General features: G+C 46.6%; 1 protein-coding gene across 1 annotated transcript in view; it reads left to right on the top strand.

The window, feature by feature from the left end:
• LOC118368079 (DNA (cytosine-5)-methyltransferase 3A-like) overlaps positions 1–19,175 on the top strand; it is a 76,116-nt gene that overhangs the window by 1,980 nt on the left and 54,961 nt on the right. Inside the window, exons 3-4 of the mRNA XM_052496600.1 lie at positions 3,879–3,989; positions 13,444–14,089. Of these exons, the coding sequence (XP_052352560.1) occupies positions 3,879–3,989; positions 13,444–14,089 (757 nt within the window). The remainder of the gene's footprint in view (positions 1–3,878; positions 3,990–13,443; positions 14,090–19,175) is intronic.

The raw sequence follows: 19,175 nt of genomic DNA, 5'->3' as shown, positions 1-19,175 counted from the left end.
CATATTGATCAGAGATCTTATCATTGAGTTATTTTGCATTATTTATCTGAACCACTGTGTAATTGATTACCATTTCCATACGAAAATAAACATAAAGCAGGTTGATCCACCAGATGTTTCCATTGTATGTAAGGATTCATATTAATCTATACTCTGTACAGTTATACTATAAACATCATAACATGTCAGGCTGGGCTACTGTAAGTTAGACACCCATTAGCCACATTAACAACAGTAACAACTGCTGCCGTGAAAGGGGCTTTATAAATACATTTGATCAATTGCATTACATTATTGATAACAATATGATTGTGTTCTCTCTCATTGTGCCTGTTAGAATGGTGACAGTGTTTTCTTACTGTTACGTGGGGCGTTGGCTGTTATATCTAATGCTGTGCCAGCCAGCCAGTTGCTGCTGAAACTGCTCTCCCTATGTGTTATACTGGGACATTTATCCTCCTCTCTTTCTCTTCCTCTCTTCTCTCTCCTCTACTACGCTCTCCCATCACACTGCCCGCCCAATGTAGTCCTGTTGCTAAGCAACAACCATTGCCTTAAATAAACCGACCGCCGACGGAAATTGTGCCAGAGATATCGAATAGTGCCAGAGTGTGTTATAGGGTTCACACAAAAGGCAATAACAAAATAGTCTTTGTATTTTATGCCATCTATTGTTTCCATGTCTATTTGTCATGTCTTGTAAATGGTATGTTGTGTTTCATTGAAAATGTGGAGGATTTTGACAATACAATAGAAGGCGACATGTCCATGGGCTGGACTGACGGTGTCTCCAAACGGAGCATGATTTAGGGCCGCATATAAAACATTCCGTATTCTAGAATTCTGCCCTTGCGGTTACCTCGTTTCCACACTCCTTTGGTGACATGGGGGTTGGTGAGCTTGAAGCATGGCTGGAGCCAGGAGCTCTTCACATCACATGACACCACACGTCTGTAGAGACAGAGAGTAGACTGACTCTCTGTCTCTCTCTCGTCTGTAGACTGAATCTCTCGGTCTCTCTCTGGTCATCCTGTATAGAGTAGCACTCAGAGAGGCCACGCAGTACCAATATGCCTGTGGTGGAGCCAGGCTAAACCAGGCACTAGTAGTTTGTCCCAAATGGCACTCTATTCTCTATATACCGTAGTGCACTACTGTTGACCAAGACCCATAGGGTTCTTTGCACTTTGTAGGGAATAGGGTGCCATTTGGAACGTAGCTCTAGAAAGGAGAAGGGAAATCACTACTGGAGAAATAAACAACAGATAATGAAAATGTACAGTCAGATTAATCTTATATAAGGAGGAGATTAGATTTGGAAGATTATGTGAATGATTTTAGCTCAGTGGATCCACGTACTAGATACTACTGTAGATTTACTACCCATAATGTGCCTGCATAATATGACTGCTTATAAGACTGCCTTTAAAAAGTCCAGACTGTTTGTCATCAGCAGCTCCCAGTAGCTCCCTCCTCGTGATGCTTATAGCTGGTTGCTAAGCAGGATTTGATCTGCCTCAATTAATTGTTCAAGCTTGTCTCCCTTCATAGCCCCACAACAGACTCAGTAAGACACTCAGTCAGTACATGTTATTCAGTTGTTATTGAACCCCGGTGGCCTGTATTCACAAAATAGTCTTAGTTGGAGTGCTGATCGAGGATCAGGTCCTCCAGGTCCATATCACCTTCTTTATTATCATCTAAAATGCTAAACAGATTCTAAGTCAGCAGTCTGAGACATTTTATAGAAGCAACTATATTAGTATTATCATATGTTCCATCAACCCCAGGGGTGATGCATTGAGGTGGATAGAAAACCCCTGGGGTGATGAATAGAGGTGGACAGAAAACCCCTGGGGTGATGCATCGAGGTGGATAGAAAACCCCTGGGGTGATGCATCGAGGTGGACAGAAAACCCCAGGGGTGCTGCATCGAGGTAGACAAAAAGAACCAGGGGTGCTGCATCGAGGTAGACAGAAAACCCCAGGGGTGCTGCATCGAGGTAGACAAAACCCCAGGGGTGATGCATTGAGGTGGACAGAAAACCCCAGGGGTGCTGCATTGAGGTGGACAGAAAACCCCAGGGGTGCTGCATAGAGGTAGACAGAAAACCCCAGGGGTGCTGCATCGAGGTAGACAGAAAACCCCAGGGGTGCTGCCTCGAGGTGGACAGAAAACCCCAGGGGTGCTGCATCGAGGTAGACAGAAAACCCCAGGAGTGCTGCATCGGGGTAGACAGAAAACCCCAGGGGTGATGCATCGAGGTGGACAGAAAACCCCAGGGGTGATGCATCGAGGTGGATAGAAAACCCCAGGGGTGCTGCATCGAGGTAGACAGAAAACCCCCAGGGGTGCTGCATCGAGGTAGACAGAAAACCCCAGGGGTCCTGCATCGAGGTAGACAAAAAGAACCAGGGGTGCTGCATCGAGGTAGACAGAAAACCCCAGGGGTGCTGCATCGAGGTAGACAAAACCCCAGGGGTGATGCATCGAGGTGGACAGAAAACCCCAGGGGTGCTGCATCGAGGTAGACAGAAAACCCCAGGGGTGCTGCATCGAGGTAGACAGAAAACCCCCAGGGGTGCTGCATCGAGGTAGACAGAAAACCCCAGGGGTGCTGCATCGAGGTGGACAGAAAACCCCAGGGGTGCTGCATCGAGGTAGACAGAAAACCCCAGGGGTGCTGCATTGAGGTGGACAGAAAACCCCAGGGGTGCTGCATCGAGGTAGACAGAAAACCCCAGGGGTGCTGCATCGAGGTAGACAGAAAACCCCAGGGGTGCTGCATCGAGGTGGACAGAAAACCCCAGGGGTGCTGCATCGAGGTAGACAGAAAACCCCAGGGGTGCTGCATCGGGGTAGACAGAAAACCCCAGGGGTGCTGCATCGAGGTGGACAGAAAACCCCAGGGGTGCTGCATCGAGGTAGACAGAAAACCCCAGGGGTGCTGCATCGAGGTAGACAGAAAACCCCAGGGGTGCTGCATCGAGGTGGACAGAAAACCCCAGGGGTGCTGCATCGAGGTAGACAGAAAACCCCAGGGGTGCTGCATCGGGGTAGACAGAAAACCCCAGGGGTGCTGCATCGAGGTGGACAGAAAACACCAGGGGTGATGCATCGAGGTAGACAGAAAACCCCAGGGGTGCTGCATCGAGGTAGACAGAAAACCCCAGGGGTGCTGCATCGAGGTGGACAGAAAACCCCAGGTGTGCTGCATCGGGGTAGACAGAAAACCCCAGGGGTGCTGCATCGAGGTGGACACAGTTTTATTAATCAAAGGCAATGTGCTGGATGGGGTCTACACACACACACACACACACACACACACACACACACACACACACACACACACACACACACACACACACACACACACACACACACACACACACACACACACACACAGTGTCTTTGTAACAGTGTCATTAGGGAATGTGTCTGGGTGAAGTCAGGCTCTGTACTGTCCTGCTCTCAAAGAGACATTCACATCCCATGTGTCCTATTGTCTTCATCCTAAAGAGGAATAGGATGGAGACCTATTGAGAGACCTTAAACTGCTCAACAGTTGGAATGGATAAATACTGTATACTGTTAAACTACAAATAGAATCACATTACACATTCAAACTGCCTGTCAATCCTATGGGTGATGCTTACTATGCATTTCCTGTAAACTTGCGATTCTAAACTGTTCATGCGAGGTTGTGAAAACTTGGAATGTTTATAGTAGAGCTATACAGGGAATTCAGGGTACAATTTTAGGGTCAAAGTTGTGGGGACTGATGTCACATTTTGAATATGGTTGGTTTATGAATTTGTGATTCTACCTGATTCTTCCTATGAGATTGATAATATTGTGTTGTGTGATTGTTTGATAGAGGGAGAGCACGATACTGGACAAAGAGCTGGCACCAGAAGAGAAATCCTCTAAAAGCAACACCAGCTGTAAAGAGGGCCGGCCTGCTGGGAGAAAACACAAGCAGATCGCTGTAAGTAGATAATTTGTAATAATATCTTCATTGGACATTTTCACAACCATCAATAAACAAACAAACAGTGTCAGAAACAGTGTCATGCAGAACTGAAGACTATACACACACTGTAGGTTTATTGTAAGAATAGCAGAATATACCATTTGTGGTAGGGGACACACTGTCGGAGGCTGTGTGACTCACAAAGTTGTCATTGGAAATTGTTCTCTTGCGAGTTTCATCATCCAATTATTTAAATTCTACAGGAGTGAAAGTTTCACCGAGGCGATACGTTGGCACATGATAATTATTAGAATATGGCTATTATTAGTTAATTATTGAATTTTATCCATGCTGGCTTGAGACATGAACCAGATAGGTGAAGGGCATATAGGCTGTCGTCAATCTATGAATTAGCCATTTTTCTAAATGGGTAATGGAAGCACTTCAACCAGTTCATCTCACTGAAACTGACCAATTAGCTAGTGGAGTTCATCTCACTGAAACTGACTAATTAGCTAGTGGAGTTCATCTCACTGAAACTGACTAATTAGCCAGGGGAGTTCATCTCACTGAAACTGACTAATTAGCTAGTGGAGTTCATCTCACTGAAACTGACCAATTAGCTAGTGGAGTTCATCTCACTGAAACTGACTAATTTGCTAGTGGAGTTCATCTCACTGAAACTGACCAATTAGCTAGTGGAGTTCATCTCACTGAAACTGACTAAATAGTGGAGCTGAAACGGACCAATTAGCTAGTGGAGTTCATCTCACTGAAACTGACCAATTAGCTAGTGGAGTTCATCTCACTGAACCTGACTAATTAGTTCATCTCACTGAAACTGACCAATTAGCCAGGGAGTTCATCTCACTGAAACTGACTAATTAGCTAGTGGAGTTCATCTCACTGAAACTGACTAATTAGCTAGTGGAGTTCATCTCACTGAAACTGACTAATTAGCTAGTGGAGTTCATCTCACTGAAACTGACTAATTAGCCAGGGAGTTCATCTCACTGAAACTGACTAATTAGCTAGTGGAGTTCATCTCACTGAAAACAATTAGCTAGTGGAGTTCATCTCACTGAAACTGACTAATTTGCTAGTGGAGTTCATCTCACTGAAACTGACCAATTAGCTAGTGGAGTTCATCTCACTGAAACTGACTAATTAGCTAGTGGAGTTCATCTCACTGAAACTGACCAATTAGCTAGTGGAGTTCATCTCACTGAAACTGACCAATTAGCTAGTGGAGTTCATCTCACTGAAACTGACTAATTAGCCAGGGGAGTTCATCTCACTGAAACTGACCAATTAGCCAGGGGAGTTCATTTCACTGAAACTGACCAATTAGCTAGTGGAGTTCATCTCACTGAAACTGACTAATTAGCTAGTGGAGTTCATCTCACTGAAACTGACCAATTAGCCAGGGGAGTTCATTTCACTGAAACTGACCAATTAGCCAGGGGAGTTCATCTCACTGAAACTAACCAATTAGCCAGAGGAGGGGCCTCCCGGGTGGCGCCCGGGTGGCACAGTGGTCTAAGGCTGTGCCACCAGAGATTCTGGGTTCGAGCCCAGGCTCTGTCGCAGCCGCCCGTGAGGCCCATGTGGCGGCGCACAATTGGCCCAGTGTCGTCTGAGTTAGGGAGGGTTTGGCCGGCAGGGATCTCCTTGTCTCATCGCGCAGTAGCGACTCCTGTGGCGGGCCGGGTGCAGTGCACGCTGAGCAGGTCGCCAGGTGTACAGTGTTTCGTCCGACACATTGGTGCGGCTGGCCTCCGGGTTGGATGTGCGTTGTGCTAAGAAGCAGTGCGGCTAGGTTGGATTGTGTTTCGGAGGATGCATGGCTGTTTCGTTCGTTGGATGAATTAGACCAAGGTGCAGCGTGGTAGGCGAACATCTTACTTTATTTAAAATGAAGACCGAAAACAACAAAATATAAAACAAACATAAAGTTCTGCAGGCTACACAACACCTATACAAAATCAAGATCCCACAAATAAAGGGGGAAAAAAGGCTGCCTAAGTATGATCCCCAATCAGAGAAACGATAGACAGCTGCCTCTGATTGGGAACCATACCAGGCCAAACAAAGAAATAGGAAAGCTAGAATGCCCACCCAAATCACACCCCGACCGAAACAAATAGAGAAATTAAAAGGCTCTCTAAGGTCAGGGCGTGACAATGGCTCTTGACCTTCGCCGCTCCCGAGTCCGTACGGGAGTTGTAGCAATGAGACAAGACTGTAACTACTACCAATTGGGATACCACAAAATTGGGGAGAAAATTTAAAAAAAAATTGTCACGGGAGTTAATCTCACTGAAACTGACCAATTAGCCAGGGGAGTTAATCTCACTGAAACTGACCAATTAGCCAGGGGAGTTCATCTCACTGAAACTGACCAATTAGCCAGGGGAGTTCATCTCACTGAAACTGACCAATTAGCCAGGGGAGTTCATCTCACTGAAACTAACCAATTAGCCAGGGGAGTTCATCTCACTGAAACTAACCAATTAGCCAGGGGAGTTCATCTCACTGAAACTGACCAATTAGCTATGGGAATTCAGCTGATCAATAAAAAAAAAACTGGACCATATCTTAGCCAGAGGAGTTCATCTCACTGAAACTGACCAATTAGCCAGTTGATAATTTTAAAAGGCTAATTGATCATTATAAAACTTTTGCAATCAATTAGCCAGCTGAAAAGTTCATTCAATAAAACTGGCCATCTTTAGCAAGTTGAGTTCAGCATCAGCATTTAATTACAGGCTCAAAATGTCCAGAAATGAAGAGTTTCTTCTGAAACTGACCATTATTAGCCGGGAGTTCATTCAGAAATTGACCAATTAGAAACTGAAGTTCATCTCACGCTGAAACTGACCAATTCACAGAACAGCGGGAGTTCATCTAACTGAAATGACCAATTAGGGAGGGAGTTCAGTGTCTAGTTTGAGAAACAGACCAATTAGCCAGGGAGTTCATCTCAAATGGCAGCCAATTAGCCAGGGAGTTCATCTCACTCAAACTGACCAATTAGTCCAGGGAGTTCATCTCACTGAAACTCTCATTATCTAGCCAGGGAGTTCATCTCACTGAAACTAACCAATTAGCCAGGGAGTTCATCTCACTGAAACTAACCAATTAGTCAGGGAGTTCATCTCACAATGTTTTGAAACTATCCTTTTTTTCTTATGTCAGTGAGAAATCAGTGGAGTTTGCTTTCAGAACTCTTCTCTGAAAATAGCTTGACAAATGTGTATTTTATTTATTTTACCTTTATTTAACCAGGTGGAAAGTTGAGAACAAGTTCTCATTTACAACTGCGACCTGGCCTAAGATAAAGTAAAGCAGTGCGACACAAACAACAACACAAAGTTACACATGGAATCAACAAACATACAGTCAATAACACAATAGAAAAATCTATATACAGTGTGTGCAAATGAGGTAAGATAAGTCAATAAATAGTTCTTAGTGGCAAATAATTACAGTTGAGCAATTAAACACTGGAGTGATAGATGTGCAGAAAATGAATGTGCAAGTAGAGATGCTGGGGTGCAAAGGAGCAAAAAAATAAATAACAGAATTGGGATGAGGTAGTTGGATGGGCTGTTTACAGATGGGCTATGTACAGGTGCAGTGATCTGTGAGCTGTGCTGACAGCTGGTGCTTACAGTTAGAGAGGGAGATATGAGTCTCCAGCTTCAGTGATTTTTGCAATTCGTTCCAGTCATTGGCAGCAGAGAACTGGAAGGAAAGGCGGCCAAAGGAGGAATTGACCTTGGGGGTGACCAGTGAAATATACCTGCTAGAGCGCGTGCTATGGGTGAGTGCTGCTATGGTGACCAGTGAGCTGAGATAAGGAAGGGCTTTACCTAGCAAAGACTTATAGATGACCTGGACCCAGTGGGTTTGGTGACAAATATGAAGCGAGGGCCAGCCAACGAGAGCATACAGGTCGCAGTGGTGGGTAGTATATGGGGCCTTGGTGACAAAACGGATGGCACTGTTATAGACTGCATCCAGTTTGTTGAGTAGAGTGTTGGAGGCTATTTTATAGATGACATCGCCGAAGTCGAGGATCGGTAGGATGGTCAGTTTTACAAGGGGCAGCATGAGTGAAGGAAGCTTTGTTGTGAAATAGGAAGTCGATTCTAGATTTAATTTTGGATTGGAGAAACTTAATGTGAGTGTGGAAGGAGAGTTTACAATCTAACCAGACACCTAGCTATTTGTAGTTGTCCACATATTCTAAGTCAGAACTGTCCAGAGTAGTGATGCTGGACGGGCGGGCAGGTGTGGGCAGCGATCGGTTGAAGAGCATGCATTTAGTTTTACTTGCATTTCAAGAGCAGTTGGAGGCCACGGAAGGAGAGTTGTATGGCATTGAAGCTCGTCTGGAGGTTAGTTAACACAGTGTCCAAAGAAGGGCCAGAAGTATACAGAATGGTGTCATCTGCGTAGAGGTGGATCAGAGAATCACCAGCAGCAAGAGCGACATCATTGATGTATACAGAGAAAAGAGTCGACCCGAGAATTGAACCCTGTGGCACCCCCAAAGAGACTGCCAGAGGTGCGGACAACAGGCCATCCGATTTGACACACTGAGCTCTATCAGAGAAGTAGTTGGTGAACCAGGCGAGGCAATCGTTTGAGAAACCAAGGCTGTCGAGTCTGCCGATGAGGATGTGGTGATTGACAGTCGAAAGCCTTGGCCAGGTCGATGAATACAGCTGCACAGTATTGTCTCTTATCAATGGTGGGTTATGATATCATTTAGGACCTTGAGCATGGCTGAGGTGCACCCATGACCAGCTCGGAAACCAGATTGCATAGCGGAGAAGGTACGGTGGGATTCGAAATGGTCGGTGATCTGTTTGTTCACTTGGCTTTCGAAGACCTTAAAAAGGCAGGGTAGGATAGATATAGGTCTGTAACAGTGTGGGTCTAGAATGTCTCCCCCTTTGAAGAGTGGGGATGACCGCGGCATTTTTCCAATCTTTGGGGATCTCAGACGATATGAAAGAGAGGTTGAAAAGGCTAGTAATAGGGGTTGCAACAATTGCGGCGGATCATTTTAGAGAGAGAGAGTCCAGATTGTCTAGCCCAGCTGATTTGTAGGGGTCCAGATTGTCTAGCCCAGCTGATTTGTAGGGGTCCAGATTGTCTAGCCCAGGTGATTTGTAGGGGTCCAGATTATCTAGCCCAGCTGATTTGTAGGGGTCCAGATTGTCTAGCCCAGCTGATTTGTAGGGGTCCAGATTGTCTAGCCCAGCTGATTTGTAGGGGTCCAGATTGTCTAGCCCAGCTGATTTGTAGGGGTCCAGATTGTCTAGCCCAGCTGATTTGTAGGGGTCCAGATTGTCTAGCCCAGCTGATTTGTAGGGGTCCAGATTGTCTAGCCCAGCTGATTTGTAGGGGTCCAGATTGTCTAGCCCAGCTGATTTGTAGGGGTCCAGATTGTCTAGCCCAGCTGATTTGTAGGGGTCCAGATTGTCTAGCCAAGCTGATTTGTATGGGTCCAAATTTTGAAGCTCTTTCAGAACATCAGCTTTCTGGATTTAACAGTGGATATGTTTTAGTTCTACTCCGTCCACATCGCAGTATAATTAGGATTGGCTTCTCTAAAGAGCCTGGTAAGGAATGAAAAGACACAGTCATTAGTCTGATATAATAAAATCATTTCCCACAACATCAACAACATGTTCTGAAGTGTCAGATCTCTTGTCTCATTAGGCATGAGACTGTTGCTAACATAGTCAGATGTACATACTGCACCTGTCTCTGTGTGGGTGTGTCTGTCTCTCATTCTCTGTCTCTTTCTTGTTCCCTGCATCTGTCTGCCTGCCTGCCTTCCTGCTTGCATGTCTGTCTCTGTCTCTCTCTCCTTCCCTGCCTGCCTGCCTTCCTGCCTGTCTGTTTCTGTCTCTCTCTCTCTCGTTCCCTGCCTGCCTGCCTTCCTGCCTGTCTGTTTCTGTCTCTCTCTCTCTCTCTCGTTCCCTGCCTGCCTGCCTTCCTGCCTGTCTGTTTCTGTCTCTCTCTCTCTCTCGTTCCCTGCCTGCCTGCCTTCCTGCCTGTCTGTTTCTGTCTCTCTCTCTCTCTCCTTCCCTGCCTGCCTGCCTTCCTGCCTGTCTGTTTCTGTCTCTCTCTCTCTCGTTCCCTGCCTGCCTGCCTTCCTGCCTGTCTGTTTCTGTCTCTCTCTCTCTCTCGTTCCCTGCCTGCCTGCCTGCCTTCCTGCCTGTCTGTTTCTGTCTCTCTCTCTCTCTCTCTCTCTCTCTCTCTCTCTCTCTCTCTCTCTCTCTCTCTCTCTCTCTCTCTCTCTCTCTCTCTCTCTCTCTCTCTCTCTCTCTCTCTCTCTCTCTCTCTCTCTCTCTCTCTCTCTCTCTCTCTCTCTCTCTCTCTCTCTCTCATTCCCTGCCTGCCTGCCTTCCTGCCTGTCTGTATCTGTCTCTCTCTCTCTCGTTCCCTGCCTGCCTTCCTGCCTGTCTGTTTCTGTCTCTCTTTCATTCCCTGCCTGTCTGCCTGCCTGTATGTCTTTCTGTCTCTGTCTCGATCTCAGTCCCTGCCTCTGTCTGTCTGCCTTCCTGCCTGCCTGTCTGTCTTTCTGTCTCTGTCTCTCTCTTGTTCCCTGCCTGTCTGCCTGCCTGTCTGTCTGTCTGCCTGTCTGTCTTTCTGCCTGCCTGTCTTTCTGTCTCTGTCTCACTCCCTGCCGCTGCCTGCCTGCCCGCTTGCCTTTCTGCCTAACTGCCTGCCTTTCTGCCTGCCTTTCTGCCTGCCTTTCTGCCTGCCTTTCTGCCCACCTGCCTGCCTGCCTCTCTGCCTGCCTGCCTGCCTTTCTACCTGCCTGCCTGCCTTTCTGCCTACCTGCCTGTCTCTGTCTTTCACTCTGTATCTGTCCGTCCTTCTGCCTGTCTGAGACAATCGATGCTTCAGACATGATGTTGTCAGTGTTGACAGACAGGCCAATCTCAGTGTTGACAGACAGGCCAATCTCAGTGTTGACAGACAGGCCAATCTCATCTCGCTAGTAGAAATGCTCTACTTTCCTTTGCTGTGACCTAGTAATGGAATTGTCTCCGAAAAGATTTTTAACACTATTTTTAGTCTCTAGCAGAGACACTGCGGAGAAAAGATTGCTCTCCCACCAGCTCACATGTCCTCTTCTTCAAGCATTTTAAAAGGAGTTAATTTTCTAGGTCACTAAAAAGAGGTGTATATCTTGTGATCAACATGTAATATGAGATACTTGACGTGTGATTTTTATATGTACTTATCTGAAAAGAGTAGAGACATGCCTGGTGATATAGATATATACAGTGGGACAAAAAAGTATTTAGTCAGCCACCAATTGTGCAAGTTCTCCCACTTAAAAAGATGAGAGATGCCTGTAATTTTCATCATAGGTACACTTCAACTATGACAGACAAAATGAGGAAAAAAATCCAGAAAATCACATTGTAGGATTTTTAATGAATTTAATTGCAAATTATGGTGGAAAATAAGTATTTGGTCAATAAGTCTTCACAAGGTTTTCATACACTTGCTGGTATTTTGGCCCATTCCTCCATGCAGATCTCTTCCAGAGCAGTGATGTTTTGGGGCTGTTGCTGGGGCAACACGGACCTTCAACTCCCTCCAAAGATTTTCTATGGGGTTGAGATCTGGAGACTGGCAAGGCCACTCCAGGACCTTGAAATGCTTCTTACGAAGCCACTCCTTCATTGCCCGGGCGGTGTGTTTGGAATCATTGTCATGCTGAAAGACCCAGCCACATTTCATCTTCAATGCCCTTGCTGATGGAAGGAGGTTTTCACTCAAAATCTCACGATACATGGCCCCATTCATTCTTTCCTTTACATGGATCAGTCGTCCTGGTGCCTTTGCAGAAAAACAGCCCTAAAGCATGATGTTTCCACCCCCGTGCTTCACAGTAGGTATGGTGTTCTTTGGATGCAACTCAGCATTCTTTGTCCTCCAAACAAGACGAGTTGAGTTTTTACCAAAAAGTTCATAAAGTTCAAGACATTCTCCCAATCTTCTTCTGGATCATCCAAATGCTCTCTAGCAAACTTCAGATAGGCCTGGACATGTACTGGCTTAAGCAGGGGGACACGTCTGGCACTGCAGGATTTGAGTCCCTGGCGGCGTAGTGTGTTACTGATGGTAGGCTTTGTTACTTTGGTCCCAGCTCTCTGCAGATCATTCACTAGGTCCCCCCGTGTGGTTCTGGGATTTTTGCTCACCGTTCTTGTGATCATTTTGACCCCACGGGGTGAGATCTTGCGTGGAGCCCCAGATCGAGGGAGATTATCAGTGGTCTTGTACGTCATCCATTTCCTAATAATTGCTCCCACAGTTGATTTCTTCAAACCAAGCTGCTTACCTATTGCAGATTCAGTCTTCCCAGCCTGGTGCAGGTCTACAATTTTGTTTCTGGTGTCCTTTGACAGGTCTTTTGTCTTGTCCATAGTGGAGTTTGGAGTGTGACTGTTTGAGGTTGTGGACAGGTGTCTTTTATACTGATAACAAGTTCAAACAGGTGCCATTAATACAGGTAACAAGTGGAGGACAGAGGAGCCTCTTAAAGAAGAAGTTACAGGTCTGTGAGAGCCAGAAATCTTGCTTGTTTGTAGGTGACCAAATACTTATTTTCCACCATAATTTGCAAATAAATTCATTAAAAAATCCTACAATGTGATATTCTGGATTTTTTTTCTCATTTTGTCTGTCATAGTTGAAGTGTACCTATGGTGAAAATTACAGGCCTCTCTCATATTTTTAAGTGGGAGAACTTGCACAATTGGTGGCTGACTAAATATTATTTTGCCCCACTGTACGATTATATAGATTTACAATGTAGTTGAATCACGCGCAGATAATACCAGACAGATAACGTTGTTTGGCTGTGCTATGGTGTCATTGGGTTGGAGAATCTCTGTTCTTCTGCTGGAACAGAGATGAGTAAATACTTCTCTTTACAGCATGAAATGGTTTCCAGGGGCGAGTCCCACGTCAATAAAATGAAAGATTTCCTGCCTTTGACAAAAAGCCAACATTCCTCTCATATTTGTGCACTACAGTGATGCAGTGAATAGTTGAGTTACAGCACACAACCAACGCACAGCGAGTTCACAGGGTGTCCCACTATAATACAGTTATCTACTTGAGGTTATTGGTACAGTTGGACTGTATTGACTGATGTTTGGAGCTCCAGCAGTTACAGGCGCAGGCAGACAGGACCTCAGGCTACTGAAGCATACCAATATACTGAATTGTGTGATTCATTCAAATAAAGATTAAAGTGATGCAGTGAAACTTAAACAAAATACTTGTACTAAAGGTTAACTAACATAGAATAAAAATGACTCCATTGTCCTTAAGGTTATTGGCTAACAACGTGAAATGATTGGCAATAATATCCACTCCACTATAATCTTCCTAATAGCTTAACTCCTTCCTTTACCTGCAGGCGGAGGGCAGTGTGTCTGTGAAGGACAGTGTGCCCGGAGGCCTCAGTCTCACCGGGGTGGCAGCGGAAATAGAGAGAGTGTCTGTGGCGCAGGTGCAGAATGGAGTCATGAGCAGCGGGCACAGAGACAGGACCCAGGCTGATGCCAGCGGCGGGCACACAGACAGAGACAGGACCCAGGCTGATGCCAGCAGCGGGCGCACAGACAGAGACAGGACCCAGGCTGATGCCAGCAGCGGGCACACAGACAGAGACAGGACCCAGGCTGATGCCAGCGGCGGGCACACAGACAGAGACAGGACCCAGGCTGATGCCAGCAGCGGGCACACAGACAGAGACAGGACCCAGGCTGATGCCAGCAGCTGCCCAAAGCAAGAGAGGAAAGGTCCAGAGAAGAACGGGTTACCAGATGCCCCTGGTTCCCCCAGTGCCAGTCAGTCTGAAGACGGTCCCCTAGGACCACCCACCCTCCTGCAAAAGAGCCGGAGCCCCCGCTCTCTGGAGAACAGGTTTCTAGTGAGCCGGGAGCCGAGCCGGGATCCGAGCTGGGACGAGCAGGAGGACTCTGAGAAAGACAAAGAGGAGACTCTGACAACTCCGCCACGCAAGAAACGAGGCAGGCGGAAACTGGAGCGCCCAACAAAATGTGAGTCCTGCCTCCTGCTTAGTGACATTACTGTCTTCATTCTCACTACATTCCTGGCACAGCCAGCTCTGCACTGGCTGAACTGACAGGCAATGCCAAGTGAATGAAAATGAACAATGTATGGTTTCTCCTTGAACGCTGTGGCCATTTTGAATTATTCTTCGGGTGTGTTCAGTGTGGATGAATTTAACACAGTAATGTAGAACATGTTAAATAAACAAAAGATAGTAAAAAGCTTTAAATAGATCTGGAAACAGTGACCCTGGTCACCTCTGTGTCCCCCTCTTATCTTCCTATCCCCCTCTCTCTCTTCTCTCCCTTCTCAGAGGGCAGCCAGGCTGTCGGTGTGTGTGTGTGTGTGTGTGTGTGTGTGTGTGTGTGTGTGTGTGTGTGAGAGAGAGAGAGAGAGAGAGAGAGAGAGAGAGAGAGAGAGAGAGAGAGAGAGAGAGAGAGAGAGAGAGAGAGAGAGAGAGAGAGAGAGAGAGAGAGAGAGAGAGAGAGAGAGTGAGAGAGAGAGAGAGAGAGAGAGAGAGAGAGAGAGAGAGAGAGAGAGAGAGAGAGAGAGAGAGAGAGAGAGAGAGAGAGTCAGTTTTCTGTTGGGTACGGATTTGTGTATTGGTATATTGCTCTCTAAGTGAACCTAATCCACATGCTGTATGGCCAGATATCGTACCTCTCTAAGTGAACCTAATCCACATGCTGTATGGCCAGATATCGTACCTCTCTAAGTGAACCTAATCCACATGCTGTATGGCCAGATATCGTACCTCTCTAAGTGAACCTAATCCACATGCTGTATGGCCAGATATCGTACCTCTCTAAGTGAACCTAATCCACATGCTGTATGGCCAGATATCGTACCTCTCTAAGTGAACCTAATCCACATGCTGTATGGCCAGATATCGTACCTCTCTAAGTGAACCTAATCCACATGCTGTATGGCCAGATATCGTACCTCTCTAAGTGAACCTAATCCACATGCTGTATGGCCAGATATCGTACCTCTCTAAGTGAACCTAATCCACATGCTGTATGGCCAGATATCGTACCTCTCTAAGTGAACCTAATCCACATGCTGTATGGCCAGATATCGTACCTCTCTAAGTGAACCTAATCCACATGCTGTATGGCCAGATATCGTACCTCTCTAAGTGAACCTAATCCACATGCTGTATGGCCAGATATCGTACCTCTCTAAGTGAACCTAATCCACATGCTGTATGGCCAGATATCGTACCTCTCTAAGTGAACCTAATCCACATGCTGTATGGCCAGATATCGTACCTCTCTAAGTGAACCTAATCCACATGCTGTATGGCCAGATATCGTACCTCTCTAAGTGAACCTAATCCACATGCTGTATGGCCAGATATCGTACCTCTCTAAGTGAACCTAATCCACATGCTGTATGGCCAGATATCGTACCTCTCTAAGTGAACCTAATCCACATGCTGTATGGCCAGATATCGTACCTCTCTAAGTGAACCTAATCCACATGCTGTATGGCCAGATATCGTACCTCTCTAAGTGAACCTAATCCACATGCTGTATGGCCAGATATCGTACCTCTCTAAGTGAACCTAATCCACATGCTGTATGGCCAGATATCGTATACCTCTCTAAGTGAACCTAATCCACATGCTGTATGGCCAGATATCGTACCTCTCTAAGTGAACCTAATCCACATGCTGTATGGCCAGATATCGTACCTCTCTAAGTGAACCTAATCCACATGCTGTATGGCCAGATATCGTACCTCTCTAAGTGAACCTAATCCACATGCTGTATGGCCAGATATCGTACCTCTCTAAGTGAACCTAATCCACATGCTGTATGGCCAGATATCGTACCTCTCTAAGTGAACCTAATCCACATGCTGTATGGCCAGATATCGTACCTCTCTAAGTGAACCTAATCCACATGCTGTATGGCCAGATATCGTACCTCTCTAAGTGAACCTAATCCACATGCTGTATGGCCAGATATCATACCTCTCTAAGTGAACCTAATCCACATGCTGTATGGCCAGATATCGTACCTCTCTAAGTGAACCTAATCCACATGCTGTATGGCCAGATATCGTACCTCTCTAAGTGAACCTAATCCACATGCTGTATGGCCAGATATCGTACCTCTCTAAGTGAACCTAATCCACATGCTGTATGGCCAGATATCGTACCTCTCTAAGTGAACCTAATCCACATGCTGTATGGCCAGATATCGTACCTCTCTAAGTGAACCTAAACATGCTGGCCAGAATCCACAGTGAACCTAATCCACATGCTGTATGGCCAGATATCGTACCTCTCTAAGTGAACCTAATCCACATGCTGTATGGCCAGATATCGTACCTCTCTAAGTGAACCTAATCCACATGCTGTATGGCCAGATATCGTACCTCTCTAAGTGAACCTAATCCACATGCTGTATGGCCAGATATCGTACCTCTCTAAGTGAACCTAATCCACATGCTGTATGGCCAGATATCGTACCTCTCTAAGTGAACCTAATCCACATGCTGTATGGCCAGATATCGTACCTCTCTAAGTGAACCTAATCCACATGCTGTATGGCCAGATATCGTACCTCTCTAAGTGAACCTAATCCACATGCTGTATGGCCAGATATCGTACCTCTCTAAGTGAACCTAATCCACATGCTGTATGGCCAGATATCGTACCTCTCTAAGTGAACCTAATCCACATGCTGTATGGCCAGATATCGTACCTCTCTAAGTGAACCTAATCCACATGCTGTATGGCCAGATATCGTACCTCTAAGTGAACCTAATCCACATGCTGAACCTAATCCTAAGTGAACCATGCTGTATGGCCAGATATCGTACCTCTCTAAGTGAACCTAATCCACATGCTGTATGGCCAGATATCGTACCTCTCTAAGTGAACCTAATCCACATGCTGTATGGCCAGATATCGTACCTCTCTAAGTGAACCTAATCCACATGCTGTATGGCCAGATATCGTACCTCTCTAAGTGAACCTAATCCACATGCTGTATGGCCAGATATCGTACCTCTCTAAAGTGAACCTAATCCACATGCTGTATGGCCAGATATCGTACCTCTCTAAGTGAACCTAATCCACATGCTGTATGGCCAGATATCGTACCTCTCTAAGTGAACCTAATCCACATGCTGTATGGCCAGATATCGTACCTCTCTAAGTGAACCTAATCCACATGCTGTATGGCCAGATATCGTACCTCTCTAAGTGAACCTAATCCAAATGCTGTATGGCCAGATATCGTACCTCTCTAAGTGAACCTAATCCACATGCTGTATGGCCAGATATCGTACCTCTCTAAATGAACCTAATCCACATGCTGTATGGCCAGATATCGTACCTCTCTAAGTGAACCTAATCCACAGGGAGGAGGGAGGATGGAGGGATGGATGGAGGGAGGGAGGGATACATAGCAGGTTGAATAAAGGGAAGGGGTTCTGCCATCCATCCAAAGCAGGGTTCCTCTACTGGTTGGTCGTTGGTGCTTTTCTTTGGGCTCCCAAGTTTTCTGAGCCCCCCAAAAAATTTATATTTGTTTGGGAATTTTTAATTGTTGGACATATCAGACTGTAAAAACGACAGGAAATCAGCTCTAGGTGATTAAATCTGTTCCACAGTATTCCCACACATAATAGAATGACGTATACAAATGGAAGCAAGGTTTGAAATGATTGTGTTTAGTAAAATATTATATTTGTTTTGGCTTCTTGCGGTCAATTTGCAGTCCACAAATTATTTATTTATTTATTTGTTTTTGTTGTTGAATTTTTACCCCTTTTTCTCTCCAATTTCGTGGTATCCAATTGTTCAGTAGCTACTATCTTGTCTCATCGCTACAACGGGCTCGGGAGAGTCATGCGTCCTCCGATACACAACCCAACCAAGCCGCACTGCTTCTTGTGTCGGAGGAAACACTGTGCACCTGGCAACCTTGGTTAGCGCGCAATGCGCCCGGCCCGCCACAGGAGTCGCTGGTGCGCGATGAGACAAGGATTTCCCTACCGGCCAAACCCTCCCTAACCCGGACGACGCTAGGCCAATTGTGCTTCGCCCCACGGACCTCCCGGTTGCGGCCGGTTACAACAGAGCCTGGACGCGAACCCAGAGTCTGGTGGCACAGCTGGCGCTGCAGTACAGCACCCTTAACCACTGCGCCACCCGGGAGGCCACTGCGCCACCCGGGAGGCCACTGCGCCACCCTGGAGGCCACTGTGCCACCCGGGAGGCCACTGTGCCACCCGGGAGGCCACTGTGCCACCCGGGAGGCCGCCCACAAATGATTTTGTAATTGACCATCCGCTCAACAAAACAAATAGTCCCGTGGCTGAACCTAGTTGATGATCTACAGGGCACAGCACGATAACTCCAGCAGTTTAGAGAGGAGGAGAGGAAGAGGGAAGGATTATGTGAACTGCATGAGCGCTAGGAATACGAGAGCTGGAACGGCCCCAAACTGGCAAGGTACATAGTACACTACATTTGACTAGGGCTCATATGTGCACTGTTAGGGATTAGAGTATTTGGGATGCCGACATAGTGCCGACTCCTCCCTCCCTCCCCTGCTCTCCTTGCAACGTAACAGAAACTCCCTGACCTTGGCAGAAGCCACTATAATGTAAAGTAACCCCGACTCTGCCTGCTTCACTCTGGTTATTTTAGTCACTTATTCCTATTGATGAAACTGAGAGAGAGGTGGAGAGAAAGGGAGAGAGGTGGAGGGAGCGAGAGGTGGAGAGAGAGAGAAAGTATCGTACACAATCTTTAGAGAGGGAGGTAGAACAAGAGAGTGGTGGACAGGGAAAGAGAGAGAGATAAAACCGGTGAGATAGAGGAAAAGGGGAGGTGCAGGGAGAGGGAGGGAGAAAGAGGGAGGGAGAGAGAGGGAGGGAGAAAGAGGGAGAAAGAGTGAGGGAGAGGGAGGGAGAGAGAGAGAGGTAGAAGGAGGGAGAGAGAGAGATGTAGAAGGAGGGAGAGAGAAGGAGGGAGGGAGGGAGGGAAGGGGAGAGGGGGAGAGGTGGAGGGAGGGAGAGGTGGAGTGAGGGAGGGAGAGACAGAGAGGGGGA

The sequence above is a fragment of the Oncorhynchus keta genome, chromosome 35, assembly GCF_023373465.1.
Source record: "Oncorhynchus keta strain PuntledgeMale-10-30-2019 chromosome 35, Oket_V2, whole genome shotgun sequence".
Taxonomy (NCBI): domain Eukaryota; kingdom Metazoa; phylum Chordata; class Actinopteri; order Salmoniformes; family Salmonidae; genus Oncorhynchus; species Oncorhynchus keta.
The sequence above is the reverse complement of the archived record's forward strand: the minus strand, read 5'-3'. Positions and strand labels throughout refer to the sequence as shown.